This window comes from Neophocaena asiaeorientalis, unplaced genomic scaffold, assembly GCF_003031525.2.
Source record: "Neophocaena asiaeorientalis asiaeorientalis breed wild unplaced genomic scaffold, Neophocaena_asiaeorientalis_V1.1 scaffold317, whole genome shotgun sequence".
NCBI lineage: Eukaryota > Metazoa > Chordata > Mammalia > Artiodactyla > Phocoenidae > Neophocaena > Neophocaena asiaeorientalis.
This window is the reverse complement of record NW_020173114.1, coordinates 4,552,872-4,567,356: the sequence shown is the minus strand read 5'-3', so window position 1 is coordinate 4,567,356 and position 14,485 is coordinate 4,552,872. Positions and strand designations below refer to the sequence as shown.

Sequence of the window (14,485 nt, the reverse complement as noted above, 5' to 3'; positions counted from 1 at the left end):
TTTTCTTTTTGCTTTGTTTTGCTTTAAAGGCAGCCTTAATAACACTAATTTTTCTTGGCATTGCAGGTCCTACATTCAGCTCTTTTCACATTTGATTTGATTGAAAGTGTTCTGGCTCGAGTAGAAGAACTCATTGAAATAAAAACAAAGTCTACCTCTGAGGAAAATATGGGATAAAGTGAAAGCTCCATCCCCTAAATAAAAACTAGAAATATACTATATTTTCCATTATGTTTATTTAATACCTTTATAAAAGCGTTTCTGTAAAACACACTGATAGAAAATAAATGTAGCTTTTCTCATTTATCCGTTTCAGCAATGACACATTATGGATCAGTAGTATTGTTTGGTTTTAAAAAGATATCTACATGGTAAATAATGCCCATGTGTAATTTAAATACTACTATTGAAAATCCAATACAAATCAATAATTTTATATTATGACTTCATAAAATGTACTGGAATTGCCTTTTTTCATTCATACAGTTGTAGTGAGTTTATAAAAATACTGATACACTTTATGTTCCAGTTAGATGCTGTGTTACATTTAAAACTCCTAGTATCAAACTGGCTATCACACCACTAAGAGCTAAGAGAGCTTAGAGAGAAATTTTGAGTTTGGACCAGCTGACTACTTCTCTTAATTTCCTTCTTTTTCCCTGCCTCAGGAACCTTAGGGGGCAGAGTCCTATCAATCACCAGCTCTCCAGCAGTAGTTACAATGTGAAAGCATCTGTGAAGATTAATTTTAGAAATACTGGCTGGCTTGTATTATAAAGAAGTATATATGACTTTTCCTTTAACCTAAGGGGCTAATTAGAAAATGCTGTATATTTATTTGCAATTAAATATTTGTTCATCCAACTTAATTTGTATCATTAAGAAACTGCATCTGAGTTTTATAATATATGTACCAATTTTTTCTGAACTTTTTTTTATATACCTCATTTTTTATTGCATTTTGCAGATACTGCATTTTTTTTTTTTGGCTGCATTGGGTCTTCATTGCTGCGCATGGGCTTTCTCTAGTTGCAGGGAATGGGGGCTGCTCTTCGTTGTGATGTGTGGGCTTCTCATTGTGGTGGCTTCTCTTGTTGCAGAGCACGGGGTCTGGGTGTACACAGGCTTCAGTAGTTGCAGCACGCGAGCTCAGCAGTTGTGGCACGTGAGCTCAGCAGTTGCAACACGTGGGCCCTAGAGCGCACAGGCTTCAGTATTTGTGGTGCGTGGGCTCAGTAGTTGTGGCGTATGGGCTCTAGGGCGTGTGGGCTTCAGTAGTTGTGGTGTGCAGGCTCAGTAGTTGTGGCGCACGGGCTTAGTTGCTCCGTGGCATGTGGGATCCTCCTGGACCAGGGATTGAACCCGCGTACCCTGCATTGGCAGACGGTTGCCCAACTACTGTGCCACCAGGGAAGTCCCTTTTCTGAACATTATTAAAGGAAGTAACAGAACTCCTGAAAATAAAATCATTTTTAATTGTATGTATTTTATTTTAATATTCTTCCAAAAGAACATTTGTAATTGATAATCTAATTTGGGTTAAATGTATCACTACTCAGTTTTATCTTTTGAAGTGTTTTCCAAACTGGACTTTGCTCAATGATGTAAGCTTTAGTTGTTATCATTCTGTAGCAGATGCTATCTACATATGGTTTGGAGGTGATCTGGAAGAAGATATAAACATGCAATATTATTTGAGAAATAAGGTATTTTTACAGGGTCACATCATAAAATACCTAACATTATTTATTCAACAAGCATCAATCATTATTGTGTATGGGTTATTAGAGTAACAGAAAAATACCTGATCTCTTTAAGAGATTTCAGATGTGCAAGCCAAAAAATAGAATACTATTAAGAATTGCTTCAACAGAGATCTGTTCCAAGTATAAGAGTAAGGAACACCTAACTCTGCCTATGGGAGTTGGGAGCACACTTTACAGAGGAGAATAAGTATGAAAAGAAAGTGGATAACCAGTGAAGTTATAAAATAGTATGTATGCACTCTGACAGTTCATGACTACCAATATTTATACTTTAGAATTTGAAAGAAGATTTAAGTAACCAATAGGGCCAACACTGTATATATATGGCCAAATGCTCTTTTGGCCCTAAATGAGTGATCCTGGTAGTTGGTACTGGAAATAAATTGAGAAGACTTGAGAGGCTAAGTTCAGGCTTGGGAAAGAGTTACATGTGTTTGGAAATAGCAACTTCTCTGAGGGGAACAGAAGTAGAATATTTGTCAGTTCTACCGAAGAGGGTGTGCATTTTGAAGTCAAGAACCTTAAAGTGTATCAGTATGTATGTATGTATGGCATTTTCCTCAGGCGACTTACCTTAGCTATGGTGCACATAAGATTAATAGCATTTATTGTGTTGTGTACTGGAAGTATCCGTAGGTTACTACCCAGGAATCTGGAAAAAAAATTCAAAAGTTAAATAGTTGATATGACTTACATCTGTTATCTTAAGTGGAAAGAAGAGACAAACCTCTTATTGTTTTGTCAGTTGTTTATTCATTCATGCCTGCCTTATTCCACAGAGGATTTGATATGGCTTTACAGCCGGAACTTAATTGACTAAGAAGTGTTCACTTCTGATTTAGTCTTGCTGGAGAATCCCATAAATCAGCATGCACTCTGAAACTTGTCACCCTGATTCATAGACTAGCTATTTGGCCTGCATTTTGTTAAATAGGACAGGTTAACATTACAAAGTTTACCTTTTGGAAAAACATAATTCGCTTGCCTAATATAATTCAGAATCGAAGTAAATAAAATAATTTCAGGAAAATAGGTCTGTAGTGCTGTTGTCCATACCTCTGCTGAATCCTGAACATCAGTTTCCATTCCTCAGGCCCATGCAGGGCAGCAGACAGAACCAAAAAACTATTTCGGTGAATGTTAATAAACTTCTCAATTTTGGCTAGAAATGTTTCTTCAGCAGACATAAAGCATTTTTTAGCATCCATCAATAAAAATGCAACTCCTAGGAAAGGTGAGTGTGATATAAAATGTCACTTCGTCATACTGATAAAATTTTTTTTTGTAAACTCAGTAAAATCAACAAAAATAACTATAAGTAAAACATAGCTGTAAGTGTCCAGGCCCTAAACCCATAACAAATGGAAATTACCATAATGAAAGTCTTACATGACAAAATAGTTAGGTAGTTCTTTGAAGTGCTCTGTATATAAAAGGATGACTTAATCTAAATATTTAAGGGAAAAACCCTTTCTTGGTCAGTAACCTTTTTTTTTTTTTTTACTCTAAGGCACTGTCCACAATGAAAGTAATGCCTAATTTTAGTTACATGTTAATTTTTCATGTTATGATTTTTTAAAGCTGGAAATCAACTAAAGAAAAGTTGTCTTAAGCAAGCCTTTAGTTGGAGAATCTTTTATATCAGAACATAAACTATTATATAAATTAAAACAGTAAGCAGATATCTAGGAACTCTGAAACAGTATCAGGCCTATAAGAATGGTCCAGAAGGGAAACAATCTACTTAGCTCTTTAAAAGATGAGGGGAGGACACAATCTGAGGAAAGCTACTATGTAATTATACTAATTGAATCAACCTGAGCTAAAAATTTATATAATATCTCTGAACCTAAATTTCTTCATCTGTAAGGTTGGAATAATAGTTCTTTGATAGGTTTATTGAAAGGATTAAATAAGAGAATGCATATAGGGCTCTCTATTCAACCGGGAAAGATGAATTTGAGGTTGGACCATTTTCAGCCTGGAGGTCTATTTCTAGGAGCTTTTGAAAGTAGCTGTCTTCCAAAATCTCTGCTAGAGTACAGGTCTGTTTGTAACCATCCTAATAAAATCCTTCACCTCCATGTTTTTTTTTTTTTATCACTTCTGTCATTTTCCAAGCACAAGTGGAGCTGCCTCCTTCCCATGTCCCTAGCTTTCTCATATCCTAATCTAATTCCTTCCTGTACTTTGCCCATGACTCACAGTTGTACAGTTTTATGATTTCAGGAACATTTGTCCCTTTGTTTCCTTTAGTTAGTATTTGTTTATATCAATATTATGTTCAGCAAACTTGTACAAAATTATGAAAAACATTCTTCTATATTGTTTCTGTATATGGATTTTGACCAATATCGTGATGTTGGCCTCTGTTAATATGGGTAATATTTTAAGTATTGACTGTTGCGGAGGGTGGCTTTGTTCTATTTTCAACTTTGTTCCAAAGCAAGTAGTTTGTACCATCCTCTACCAGACTCCACTGGTTCAGCTTTAGTTCAACAATTGTAATCTAAAAAGGAATATATTTTGTAATTGGCCATATGTACTGCTTTTGCAGCAGTAACAAAGTTTTAACATTTACCTCTCCCAAAAGGTAACACCTTAAGCTTATTACTTAGTTACTGAACTACCAAATTATTAGAATTTACACTTACTTATTTATTAAGAAACTTAAATCAAGGAAGTTAGCAAATATACTGTACCAGAAAGAGAAAATATAATTGATCCATTTTCCACTGAATCTGAATACCGAACTTTATGGCTTCGATTTTCTAGGGCGGTTGCAACTTCATAACTCTTAAAAAAATTTTCAGAAATACAAACTTAAGACATGTTTTAAAGAGTTTAATTAAAGCTAATCAAAAAATTAAGACAAGTTTAATAGCTTCTTTTATAACTATACCACTTAAAGATTTGATCATCAACAGAGATACCAAATGTGCTCTCTATGGAGAAAAAAACTTAAAAAAAAGGTAAAAATATTTAGTTTTGAAACACACTGTGGTTTGGAAATGAGTTGTGTACTAGTTACATTACTTAGGGAAGAAAATAAGGACAGTATTAAAGAATTAAACTATAAGAGCAAACACAAACTTCTCTTTGAAAAACAACTTGAAGATGGATTCTGACATGCATTAATGTATAAATAGAAGCTGTATGGTGGTGTGTTTCTTAGATGGTTGACAGAACCATGAAGTGCCATACACAGTACCACAAGGAGACAACCAATTCTCCAATTCATGTTTACATTACAGTTACTTTTAGTATACTTTTCAAATGTTTTAAGCCTTAGGTGAGTTAGAAAACATGAAGACAGCAATAGGACTTTTGGTTTAAATACTAAGCGTTTCAAAATTCATCTAATTTCCTATTCTACCCACGTAATTAGATATTACCCAAAGCACTAAAATAGACGTGGTTTATACTATTTATGAATTGGTTAAAACTCAAGCTTGTTAGTCTCCAAGTAGATAAAAATCCCTTATATAAACTTTATATTTAGCCTCAGAACATGTATATTTTAAGCATACTTAAATATATCTAGAATATCAAGTATTCTAGATATAGAATACTTGATTCCCTTCCTTCCTAAAAAGAGTATTTTATGGTACTCAAACAGATCCTGACCTAGAGTTCAATTAAGACTCTTCGCATGAGTTTTCCGCTGCTGTTTTAAAATTACACATTGCGTCCAGTGATGGCAGATTAAGTAATTTAGGCCAACCCTCCTGCTGAAGGCAACTAGAAAAGCTGGAAAGTTTAAAAACTCTTGAATGCATCAGAGAGTTAGCAGGATAATGAAAAATTACAAGACCAAGACCTATACAGAAATTCAAAGATAAGAGATCAGCACTTAGGTGATTTTTTTTCCTGAGGGCATCTGTCAGTTCAGGAAGAGAGATGAGAGGCTGAACAGAGCTTTTGACAAAAGTAGAACAGCTCTCACAGGGGCTGCAGCCTAGCTTCAAACCATTTCAATCCTTAAAATTGTATTAAAGTGATACTGTATTACTAGTGCTCCCAAGTACCTTGCAGAAGCACTCCCTAGAGGGACCCTTCTCAATTAGGTCTCCTCATTTCAACTACAGAACAAAGAAAATTATCTGAATGATTATTTTCTCAATTCTCACATAACTAGTATCATCTAAATGAACAGGAGATAAGCTCCTTTATTACATACAATAGAAGCCTTAGGGCTTGGGTTGCCAGATTAGCAAATAAAAAAATAGAACATCCAGTTAAATTTGAATTTCATATAAACAACATAATTTTTTGATATAAGTATGTCCTGTGCAATATTTGGGATGAACTTACACTAAATTCATTGTTTATCTGAAACTCAGATTTAACTGAGTGTCCTGTATTTTATCTGGCAACCCTGCTTAGGACATTAGAGGTTTAATTCTCTCGCAGAATTAAGTTTTCTCTAGAGGAATATAAAACTATTCTAGGCCTCAAATTATTTCCACAAACAATTTTTCAAATACAAATTCCAACACACAGTTAAAAATAATCAGACATACAAAAACAAAATTACATGAAAGAGAACTATGAAAAACAACAGGTAATAGAAGCAGTCATAGGGGATACATATAGTAAAGATACCATGTATATACTTTAAAATAGCTGTTTACTATGTTCAAGGAGATGAAAGGCAAGGTTAAGAATTTTGGCAAAGAACCAGAAACTATATAAAAGGATGTAACAGATGTGAGTCAGGAAAGTTTCATAAAATTGGAGGCAAATCTTTTTTTTTTTTTCGGTACGCGGGCCTCTCACTGTTGTGGCTTCTCCCGTTGCGGAGCACAGGCTCCGGACGCACATGCTCAGCAGCCATGGCTCACAGGACCAGCTGCTCCGTGGCATGTGGGATCTTCCTGGACCAGGGCACAAACCCGTGTCCCCTGCATCGGCAGGCAGACTCCCAACCATTGCGCCACCAGGGAAGCCCGAGGCAAATCTTTTAAATGGAAAACAGTTTATTAAGCAGACAAGTGAAGGAAGAAGACAAATGTGGGAAGAACGTAGACAGAAAACATAGACAAAGGTATTCAGACCTGAAAGTATTCTTTTAAGTGTGTTAGTTGTGTATGAGTCAGTTAATTTGGAGACAGTGTTAGGAATAACTGATGGCAGATAATTAGGACCATGTATGCCACGCCGATGAATTTCAATTCTATCCTATCCAGGAGCCAACTAAGAGAAGTATAAAGAAAATAGTAGAAGAAAGTAATAAAGTTAAAATTAGTACTGAATTATGAAAAAATAGGTAAGTTCAAGAGTTAAGTTTTCAACATAACAAGGAGCTAAGACTAGATTTTCCAAATTATGTTTCATTAAATATTAGTCCCATGAGATACTAAAAGATGTCCCTTATTCAAATAAGACTGGGAAACACTGAGGGAGACCTTCAAGATGGTGGAGGAGTGAGACGTGGAGATCATCTTCCTCCCCACAAATACATCAGAAATATATCTACATGTGGAACAACTCCTACAGAACACCTACTGAACGCTGGCAGAAGACCTCAGACTTCCCAAAAGGCAAGAAACTCCCCACGTACCTGGGTGGGGCAAAAGAAAAAAGAAAAAGCAGAGACAAACGAATAAGGATGGGACCTGCACCACTGGCAGGGAGCTGTGAAGGAGGAAAAGTTTCCACACACTAGGAAGCCCCTTCGTGGGCAGAGACTGCGAGTGGCGGAGGGGGAAGCTTCAGAGCCATGGAGAAGAGCGCAGCAACAGGGGTGCAGAGGGCAAAGTGGAGAGATTCCCGCACAGAGGATCAGTGCCGACCAGAACTCACCAGCCCAAGAGGCTTGTCTGCTCACCCACCAGGGCAGGTGGGGGCTGGGAGCCGAGGCTCAGACTTCAGAGGTCAGATCCCAGGGAGAGGACTGGGGTTGGCTGCGTGAACACAGCCTGAAGGGTGCTAGTGCGCCATAGCTGGCCGGGAGGGAGTCTGGGAAAAAGTCTAGAGCTGCCTAAGAGGCAAGAGACCATTGTTTCGGGGTGCACGAGGAGAGGGGATTCAGAGCACCGCCTAAACAAGCTCCAAAAATGGGCGTGAGCCGCGGCTATCAGTGCGAATACCAGAGACAGGCATGAGATGCTAAGGCTGCTGCTGCAGCCACCAAGAAGCCTGTGTGCAAGTACAGGTCACTAGCCACACCTCCCCTCTAGGGAGCCTGTGCAGCCCGCCACTGCCAGGGTCCTGTGATCCAGGGACAACTTCCCCTTGAGAACACACGGTGCGCCTCAGGCTGGTGCAATGTTGACGGCCTCTGCCGCTGCAGGCTCGCCTTGCATTCCGTACCCCTCCCTTCCCCCAGCCTGAGTGAGCCAGAGCCCCCGAATCAGCTGCTCCTTTAACTCCATCCTGTCTGAGCAAAGAACAGACGCCCTCAGGCGACCTACACACAGAGGAGGGCCAAATCCAAAGCTGAAAGCCAGGAGCCATGCGAACAAAGAAGAGAAATGGAAATCTCTCAGCAGCCTCAGGAGCACCGGATTAAATCTCCACAATCAACTTTATGTACCCTGCATCTGTGGAATACCTGACTAGACAACGAATCATCCCAAAATTGAGATGGTGGACTTCAGGGGCAATGATATATATATTTTTTTCCTTTTTCTCTTTTTGTGAGTGTGTATGTATATGCTTCTTTGTGTGATTTTGTCTGTATAGCTTTGCTTTTACCATTTGTCCTAGGGTTCTCTCTGTCCATTTTTGGGTTTTTTTTGTTTCTGTTTTTGTTTTTTTTTTTTTAGCATAGCTTTTAGCACTTGTTATCATTGGTGGATTTGGTTTCTTGGTTTGGTTGCTCTCTTCTTTCTATTTTCTTTTCTTTTTACTATTATTTTTTAATTATTTAATTAATAATTTTTATTTTAATAACTTTATTATATTTTTCTTTCTTTCTTTCCTTCTTTTTTTCTCCCTTTTCTTCTGAGCCATGTGGCTGACAGAGTCTTGGTGCTCCGGCTGGGTGTCAGGCCTGTGCCTGTGAGGTGGGAGAGCCAAGTTCAGGACACTGGTCCACCAGAGACCTCTTGGCTCCACGTAACATCAAACAGAGACAGCTCTCCCAGAAATCTCCATCTAAACACTAAGACCCAGCTCCACTCAACGAGCAGGAAGCTACAGTGATGGACACCCTAGGCCAGTCAACTAGCAAGACAGGAACACAACCCCACCCATTAGCAGAGAGGCTGCCTAAAATCATAATAAGGTCACAGACACCCCAAAACACACCACCAGACGCGGTCCTGCCCACCAGAAAGACAAGATCCAGCCTCATCCTCCAGAACACAGGCACTAGTTGCCTGCACCAGGAAGGCTACACAACCCACTGAACCAACCTTACCCACTGGGGGCAGACACCAAAGACAATGGGAACTACGAACCTGCAGCCTGTGAAAAGGAGACCCCAAACACAGTCAGTTAAGCAAAATGAGAAGACAGAGAAGCACAGAGCAGATGAAAGATCAAGGTAAAAACCCACCAGACCAAAAAAATGAAGAGGAAATAGGCAGTCTACCTGACAAAGAATTCAGAGTAATGATAGTAAAGGTGATCCAAAATCTTGGAAATAGAATGGAGAAAATACATAAAATGTTCAACAAGGACAAAGAAGAACTGAAGAGCAAACAAACTATGATAAACAGCACAATAAATGAAATTCAAAATCCTCTAGAAGGAAGCAATAGCAGAATAACTGAGGAAGAAGAAAGGATAAGTTTCCTGGAAGATAAAATAGTGGAAATAACTACTGCAGAGAAGAATAAAGAAAAAAGAATGAAAAGAATTGAGGACAGTCTCAGAGACTTCTTGGACAACATTAAACACACTAACATTGTATAAAACTAAAAACTGGTTCTTTGAGAAGATAAACAAAATTGATAAACCATTAGCCAGACTCATCAAGAAAAAAAAGGAGAAGACTCAAACAGACTCAAATAGAATTAGGAATAAAAAAAGAGAAGTAACAACTGACAGTGCAGAAATACAAAGATCATGAGAGATTACTACAAGCAACTATATGCCAATAAAATGGACAACTTGGAAGAAATAGACAAATTCGTAGAAAAGCAGAACTTCTGAGACTGAACCAGGAAGAAAGAGAAATTATAAACAGACCAATCACAAGCACTGAAATTGAGACTTGATTAAAAATCTTCCAGCAAAGAAAAGCCCGGGAGCTTGAGATCAGCTCGGTGATTTGTGACCACCTAGAGGGCTGGGATAGGGACAGTGGGAGGGAGAGGCAAGAGGGAAGGGATATGGGGATATATGTATATGTATAGCTGATTCACTTTGTTATATAGCAGCAACTAACACAACAATGTAAAGCAATTATACTCCAATAAAGATATTTAAAAAAAGTTAAAACAAAACAAAACAAACAAAAGAAAAAACAACAGAAGCCAGAATCCAGTGAAGATATTTTCAGTATACTGAGAGAAAATATCTGTAAATATAGTGGAAAATATCTTTCAACTTGGAGCAACTCGAACTCTTATACATTGCTGATGGGAATATAAAACCATAATCCCTGCATTTAGTTTTATTATAGCTATATAGTTAAATGGATTCAGTGTTCATTTGTAGTGAACTTTGAAAAACAGTTTGTAATCTCTTATAAACACACACTCATCATATGACCCAGCAGTTCCATTATTAGGTATTTATAAGAGAAATTCAAATACGTCTTAACAGAGACATACATAAATGTTCAGAGCAGCTTAATTCATAATAGCCAAAAACTGGAAACAACCCAAATATCTATCTATTAGATACACTGGCATACACTCATACAACACACTACTACCCAGCAAAGAAAAGATAACAAATTATTGTTATATGTAACAACATGGATGAATCTCAAAAGCATTATGCTTAATGCAAGAAGCCAGACACAAGAGTACAAACTGTATCATTCCATTTATATGAAGTTCTACAACAGGCAAAACTAGTTATAGTGATAAATCAGACCAATGGTTGCTTGAGGTGGGGAACTGGAAAAGGACTGACTACAAAAGGGCATGAAGGAACTTTCTGGAGTGATGAAAATGTTCTATATATTTTGATTGGGGTGATGGTTACACAGGTATACACATTTGTCAAAATTCATTAAGCTGTACATTTAAAATGTATTTTATTGTATGTAAGTTATACCTGAATTAAAGTGATTTTTAAAACATCTTGCAAGATCAAGGGGAAGACAAAAATATAGTTGATCCTTGTACAACACAGGTTTGAAATGTGTGGATCCACTTCTATGTGGATTTTTTTCTATAAATACATGTACTATACAAGCTGAGGTTGGTTGAATCCTCGCATGCAGAACTGCTGATACAGTGGGCCAAATGTAAAGTTAAACGTGAAGTTTTGAGGGAGGGAGTGAGGGAGTCACTGCCTACAACCCCACATCGTTCAAGGGTCAACTGTATTTGGATACTAACAAAAACTGAGAGGATCCTCATTTAGATAATTTCTAAATTATATTCTTCAGATAAAAAAGAAAATGATCCAAAATGGAAGGTCTGAGCCAAAAGAAGAAAAGAAGAGCAAAGAAAGTAACAAAGACATGAGTAAATCTAAACAAATGCTAACTTTAGAAAATAATAGCACTTTGTTGAGTTAAAAAATTGATAGAATTAAACTGTATATGATAACAAAATATAATACAGAAAAGGGTGATTGGAATTAGTGTTCTAAGATTTGTTTGTCATTTAAGAGGAAGATAAAAATAATTATTTACTTTGGATTTTGTGGGGCTAAGTATACATGTTAAATTTTCTAGGGTAACTATTAAAAAACATAAATAGAGCTGTTTAAAGCCAGCTAAGAAAAAACTATTCAAAGCTAGTTGAGAAAAAATTACCTCAAAGCTAGTTAAGAAACTAGCTAGTTTCAAAGCTAGTTAAGAAAAAAATGAGAAAAAATTACCAATCAATACAAAAGGAGGCAAAAAAGAAGAAAAAAAGAAACAGAGAAAAGGTGAGACTTCCCTGGTGGTCCAGTGGTTAAGAATCCACCTTCCAATGCAGGGGACACAGGTTCGATCCCTGGTTGTGGAACTAAGATCCCACATGCCACAGGGTGACTAAACCTGTGTGCTCTAGAGCCTTGCACACCACAACTACTGAGCCTGCACACTCTGGAGCTCACACGCCACAACTAGAAAGAAGCCCGCTTGCCACAATGAAGAGCCTGCACACCACAATGAAAGATCCTGCATGCTGCAACGAAGATCCCGCATGCCGCAACTAAGACTCGACACAACCAAATAAATAAAAAAAACAAATAAATAATAAGAAAAGAAAAGGTGGGACAAAAAGGAAAGAAAAAAGAAAAGAAAGCACAAAACAAGCACATTAGCATGGGTTGCTGTCTCCCTCTCTCAAAATCAGTCTGGAAAAGCTAAAGAAACAAGAGAGAAATATGGATTCCAGAAACCTAACAAAAAGAAGCATGAAAAATTCCAATGAACCTTGAGGCTGTCTTAAACGGGTATTTGGTATGGTGCTAGATGGCTAAAGCCAACAGAGCAAAGTGCAGCTTGAGACAGCAGTGAATGGATAGGGTGAATAAAACAGATCGTATTCAGAGTCTTATTCTAGCCTCTCTCTTTACCATAGAATAATCATTTCTTGCCCCTTCATTCTAGACATTAGGTGGTGTCCATAAGATAAACATCAGGGCAATGGAGCAATCCTGTTCGCTGAGGAGTTAAAAACAGTTGTGGAATGACCAACTGCCCTCAGGCATTCAACTCCCATTCCCTCCCCATCCAAACTGTAGGGAGACAGCCTCCTCCCAAGGCCACTAAGTCTAGACAGATCAGTTTCTGTTGTTTACCTTTCAAAAAACCTTAAGTAATATATATGTGCATATGCATTGTTTCTGTAATCACTTAACATCTCTATTAGAGTAGGCTTAGTGAGAAAAAAAAAGGAACTTAGAAATTTTCCAACCTTCAAATATTTAGAGAAGTAGGAAAATGGATGCAGGGACATTCATAATTTGTCTTTAAAACACATTTTAGATTATGTACTTGCCGATTCACACAACTTTGGATAATCAAGCTAAAGATATTTTAAAATATTGTTCTATTGCTTTTAATTTTAAATTCAAGATCAATGGCCCAAATGCCTCTTTTACCTTAAGCGATGAGCTAATAATAATGGTGGTTGTCCATTTAATTTTTTCTTTTCCATCACTTTCAGCCATCTCTCTGTATCAAATCAGCTTCTAGTGGTGCCAATAATCTGAGAAAAATAAGAACAAAAAGAACACATAGAAATGTTTGCTTGATGAATGAGTAAATTACAGAAAGAAATAAAATTAGGGTAATGGAGACATTCTAAAGAATATTTGAAAGTCAAAATTTGACACTGATGGGACTTCCCTGGTGGTCCAGTGGTTAAGACTCTGCACTCGCAATGCAGGGGGCCTGGGTTCCATCCCTGGTCTGGGAACTAGATCCTGCATGCCGCAACTAAGAGTCTGCATGCCGCAACTAAGGAGCCTGCATGCAGCAATGAAGATTCCGCACGTGGCAACGAAGATCCCATGTGCCACAACTAAGATCTGGTGCAGCCAAATAAATAAATAAATATATTTTTTTTTAAATTGGGACTTCCCTTGTGTCACAGTGGGTCAGAATCCGCCTGTCAATGCTGGGGACATGGGTTCGATCCCTGGTCTGGGAAGATGCCACATACCACGGAGCAACTAAGCCTGTGCACCACAACTACTGAAGCCCGTGCGCCTAAGCCCATGCTCCACAACAAGAGAAGCCACTGCAATAAGAAGCCTGCGCACTGCAACAGAGTAGCCCCCACTTGCCGCAACTAGAGGAAGCCTGCGCACAGTAACGAAGACCCAACACAGCCAAAAAAAAAAAAAAATTGACACTGAAAAAATATCTGTCTTGTTATACATTAAGCTCATTCAATATTATGCTTCCTAATAAGAATTATTAAAAGCAATGGTTCCCATTTCAGAGCATTAACTTAAAGAAGGAAGACCCAGCATTTCCATGAAGCCTTCTCTAATGATATTTCAATTTTTGATTTTCTTCCAAACTAGTCCACAGTAGACAGTTTATAAACATTTTGTTATTTGATTTAATTGGCATCCACAAACCAGGCTTTTCCTTCCAGCAGAGGCAGTTTGTGGCAACAAGAGGAGAGAGAGGAAACTGAAGTGATTCAAACTTGATAATAAAATTAAAGGCTGCTCAGAGTAGAGACATAACTATCACAAAACAAAAGATCAGTTAGAAATGGAATGAGAATGTATATACACACATATTTAAAAATATATATATATCTTACGAGGAATGCTCAAAGGAAAACACAAGAAATTTCACACTGAACTTCAGTTTGGGCTGGGTTTTGAGCAACAAATGTGAAAAGGAAAAGAAAGTATTTATATAATTTTACACTTTAGGAAATTCAGGCTGAGAGAGGATGGTAGCAAAGGTCATATACACCTACAGAGTGAAAATGAATGGGCAGAATGGACATGTTAACTTTGGGCAGAATGGACATGTTAACAGTATTAAGTTTTCCAATCCATGGACACAAGATGTCTTTCCATTTATTTGTGTCTTCTTTCATCCAAGTTTTGTAGTTTTCAGTGCACAAGTCTTTCACCTCCTTAGGTAAATGTATTCCTAAGTATTTTATTCTTTTTGGTGCTCTTGTAAA

At 37.6% G+C, this 14,485-nt stretch overlaps 2 protein-coding genes across 4 annotated transcripts in view; one reads left to right on the top strand and one right to left on the bottom strand.

The window, feature by feature from the left end:
* GLMN (glomulin, FKBP associated protein) overlaps positions 1-887 on the top strand; it is a 42,877-nt gene extending 41,990 nt beyond the window's left edge. For 2 of the 3 annotated variants that reach the window (XM_024743602.1, XM_024743603.1), the window contains exon 19: positions 67-216. In XM_024743602.1, the coding sequence (XP_024599370.1) occupies positions 67-177 (111 nt within the window). In that variant the 3' untranslated portion in view covers positions 178-216. Of the gene's footprint in view, positions 1-66 lie in introns of all 3 variants that reach the window. The other variant, XR_003003074.1, reaches the window with a different exon arrangement.
* A 579-nt stretch (positions 888-1,466) lies between these two features.
* CUNH1orf146 (chromosome unknown C1orf146 homolog) lies at positions 1,467-13,042 on the bottom strand. Its single transcript, XM_024743636.1, has 5 exons — positions 12,933-13,042; positions 4,469-4,562; positions 2,823-2,991; positions 2,340-2,418; positions 1,467-1,664 (listed from the first exon to the last, which is right to left on the bottom strand). The coding sequence occupies exons 1-5, from the start codon at positions 12,999-13,001 to the stop codon at positions 1,530-1,532; spliced, it is 546 nt and encodes a 181-aa protein (XP_024599404.1). The 5' UTR covers positions 13,002-13,042; the 3' UTR covers positions 1,467-1,529.
* Positions 13,043-14,485: the final 1,443 nt, after the last annotated feature.

Bases quoted from the DNA above. Each gene is read 5' to 3' on its own strand.
- CUNH1orf146 (XM_024743636.1), bottom strand. From the start codon at position 13,001: ATGGCTGAAAGTGATGGAAAAGAAAAAATTAAATGGACAACCACCATT. The intron at 2,419-2,822 runs GTATGGACAACA...TTTTTTTTCCAG, and splicing joins ATGTTCAGGATTCAGCAGAG to ATTCCTGGGTAGTAACCTAC. The intron at 1,665-2,339 runs GTAAGTCGCCTG...ATCTTCTTCCAG, and splicing joins TTATGTGCACCATAGCTAAG to ATCACCTCCAAACCATATGT.